Below are 3,305 nucleotides of genomic sequence, written 5' to 3' on the forward strand. Positions count from 1 at the left end.
GTCTGTCAAACTGGAAACCTTCCTACTACAAAAGTCTGGACACACAAACAAACAGACACACTGCCAGCTGTGCCCCGAACATCTGGTACAGGTTTTGCAGATGCCTATTTTTTCCCTGTTTTTTTTCTTTTCCGACTCTTGATCTATGCAGGAGTTTTGGAGCGCTTAACTTTCATGACATTGGTTCTCAAACAGTCCTAAACGCTGCATATGCAGATTGGAGAAAACACAGTCGACTTCCTCCTTTTTCACACAAAAGTACAATTTCACACTGAGCTGACAGAATGCAGATGGAGGTCTTACCGTGGAAATGACTCAGATGCACTTCAGAAGGACTCGACACTGATCAAACGTCAGACCGACGCTGCTTTTCAAACCTACAACAATAAAAAAAAAAGAGAATTGTTGGAGAAACTTAAATGATTCAACAGGTAACATGCAATTAAATTAAGTTTATGTTGGTTAACAAGTTACTCAAACAGTTGCTGTAGCATCATTTAAGAGAAGTCAGCTTGTAGTTTCCCATTTTACAAACTTATACATACAAATTTAAAATGTAAATCACAATTTTGTCATTGGACTTACCGTCTTTTTCTTTATGGTGCCTGAGTTGCAGCAGAAAAACTGGAAGAAACGTGGACGTTGAGATGTCGGATGCTCAGTACTAAACGAGCAGTGAACTGAATTTTAACCAAAATTCAAAAAACCAGTTTAAAATATAAATGTAATGACAAGTTGATATAATCCACAAAAAATATATATCTGCCATCACCACAGCAGAAAGATTAAGGAGATTCTTTTGAAGCAGTACTTTACTTCAGCTCAAGTACACGTTTTACCGTACAATTGACAATAATCCCTAATATTAACATATATAATGTTAATAATTCATGGCTTCACTGGAATTTATTTATAAAAGAAATGATGCTTGGAACATCCTTTTCACTGAAAAAATAGGTTATTAAGCCAATTTATTTCCATTAGCTTTACTTAAACTTTGTGCTGAATCAACTTAAGCAGAAAATCGAGTCTAAATTTTGCACAATATTTAGCTGAAGCAACGTTATTCTCTCATTTACAACCCAAACCAGCTGCTTCCTGCTGCTCTGCTTGGTGCCATCTTCTTCTTCTAATATTTGCTTATTTATTAAATCCTCACCACCTTTCTGATGTGATGTTGATTTATTCGATGCTTGATAATGTTAATTACGTCTGTGTTAATAAAGCATGAGCTGAAGCTGAATTGAGAGGAGAGAGAGTTTCAGTTCCACATGTGTCCACCAGGTGTCTCCATTGGATCTCCTCTGTTCAACCATCACATGCTGGCAGAAAGGTGGAAAGTTTAAAACAGCTGGTGTTCTCAGGTGAGCTGAGGTAAAGACTAAAGAATTTATGATTTTAGTCGAAAATAAAGAAAATTTAAAAGAGAAACCTAAAATATATAGATATATATTACACACACATCATTGGAGTCTATAAGAAGGATCCAGTGCATTAAATCTATATAAATATATGAACTCTGAAATGGAAAAGAGCAGTAAAATACTATATGTATACATATTTATATATACAGTTCATATCATTGGACAGTGCATGTGCTGTACTGTAAGGTGGATGTTATTCTTTTATATTAACATTCAACACTGGAGATCATATTTATGTTTTTTTTTTTTTATATATCAGGTCAAACAACAGTAGAAGTAAATAAAAAGTTAATGTTATAAGGTGGGAAAAAAAATATTTTTACACATGCGAAACAAGCAAAGCAACAAAAAGGATATAAATTGGAAAAACAATTTTAAAAAGGGAAGCCGGAGAACCCAGAGAGAACCCACGCTGCACGGGGAGAACATGGAGACTCCACACAGAAAGGTCCCGGGTGTCCTCACCGGGACACGAACCGGTGACCTTCTCGCTGTGAGGCAACGATGTCCATTGGACCCCAAGAAAGAATATGTGCAAAATACTTGTTGGTATTCATTATAGAATTTTATGCTTTGTTAAATAAGTTTTCTGATAAGTTGACATATTTTTGGTTCCAAATGCATGACAAATGTCCCTGTTTTTATATTAAAAAAATAAAATAAAATCTTAAAAAATGAAAAAACAACACCTGTCACCTAAACCCAAAAGTCCTGAATAGGGTTAAAGAAGACCAAAAAGCTGACTTGCTGAGACTCACAGAATTTCAGGACATGAATTTTTACTATCTGATGTAATCGTCCCACCTGGATGTTTGGATGAAGATAATAAAAGCACAAAGTGCTTTAAGATGCCTGAGCAGAGAACTCAGAGTCGACATGACGCAGCTGAGCAGTAAATATGAATGAAGAGCAGCAGCGGGAAAAACAGCTGAATCCAATCATGATTTCATATTTACAGGCCTCGAGAGAGAAGCTGTTGCTTTGCTTAAAAGTCTTATTTTGGAGGATGATTTGTTTTGCACATACAGGGTCAGGTGAGCTACAGACGTGTGGTGTAATCAGTCATTTCTCTATCAAATCATGTAAAAACGGAACCGAGGCAGAAAAACTTTGTGTGAACATTAATGCTTTTATTCATCCGTTTAATTAAGACCAGCGAGGAACTTTTTCCATCCACACAAACCCACTTATCAAACCTGCCACCGCATCCTGTTGCATCCATTCAGATCTGTCTCCCTCTCAGCCATGTTTCTCATTATAAACTGGTCCGAACGGGTTCCACACAATTAGCACAGGCTCACCCTTCTGCTGCATAACCAAACCGCTGGAGCCGGGGGACTATAAAAGGGAGGCAACATGGAGCGAGGGGCAGAAAGAGTGACGAGAAAACGAAGCTAAAACTGACAAAAGAGGAAGAAAAGGAAGAAAGAAAGAGAGAAAGAGAGAGAGAGAGATGGCTGAGAGAAGAACCAATGGAAGCAAAGTCCTCATCACAGGTGAGATGGACCGATTTTATCTGTCTTTTACAATCTATTACAGTATTTGGAGATGCTTTGACAACATTTTTTTCATCGATGAAAAACAAGACGTGCAGAAATTTGTCCAATATTTTGATGTTCAGCTGCACAAGTCTGAGATTCTGAACATTGAGGCCAATTTAAGCTTAAATAAATGATATAGTTGACAAGCTGTTCAGTATAAATCTTGGTCTTAAACAACCACATGTAGAGGATCCTTGAGAAAACACACTAAAAAATACAAAAACTAGTTGAGATTTAGATGTTCAGCTGCTCAGATTTGGGATTGTAACCAGTTTGAACCTGCTGGAGGTGGATCCAGTCCAGCACCAGCTGGAAGAAATGAAGACGCAGTTTATCAGCC

At 37.2% G+C, this 3,305-nt stretch overlaps 1 protein-coding gene across 1 annotated transcript in view; it reads left to right on the top strand.

Annotated features, from left to right (window-relative positions):
* Positions 1-2,860: 2,860 nt before the first annotated feature.
* The window catches only part of prl (prolactin), a 3,474-nt gene continuing 3,029 nt past the window's right edge, over positions 2,861-3,305 (top strand). The window contains exon 1 of the mRNA XM_008283706.1: positions 2,861-2,920. Within this exon, the coding sequence (XP_008281928.1) occupies positions 2,878-2,920 (43 nt within the window). The 5' untranslated portion in view covers positions 2,861-2,877. The remainder of the gene's footprint in view (positions 2,921-3,305) is intronic.

This window comes from Stegastes partitus, unplaced genomic scaffold (assembly GCF_000690725.1).
Source record: "Stegastes partitus isolate 25-593 unplaced genomic scaffold, Stegastes_partitus-1.0.2 Scaffold324, whole genome shotgun sequence".
Classification (NCBI taxonomy): Eukaryota; Metazoa; Chordata; class Actinopteri; family Pomacentridae; genus Stegastes; species Stegastes partitus.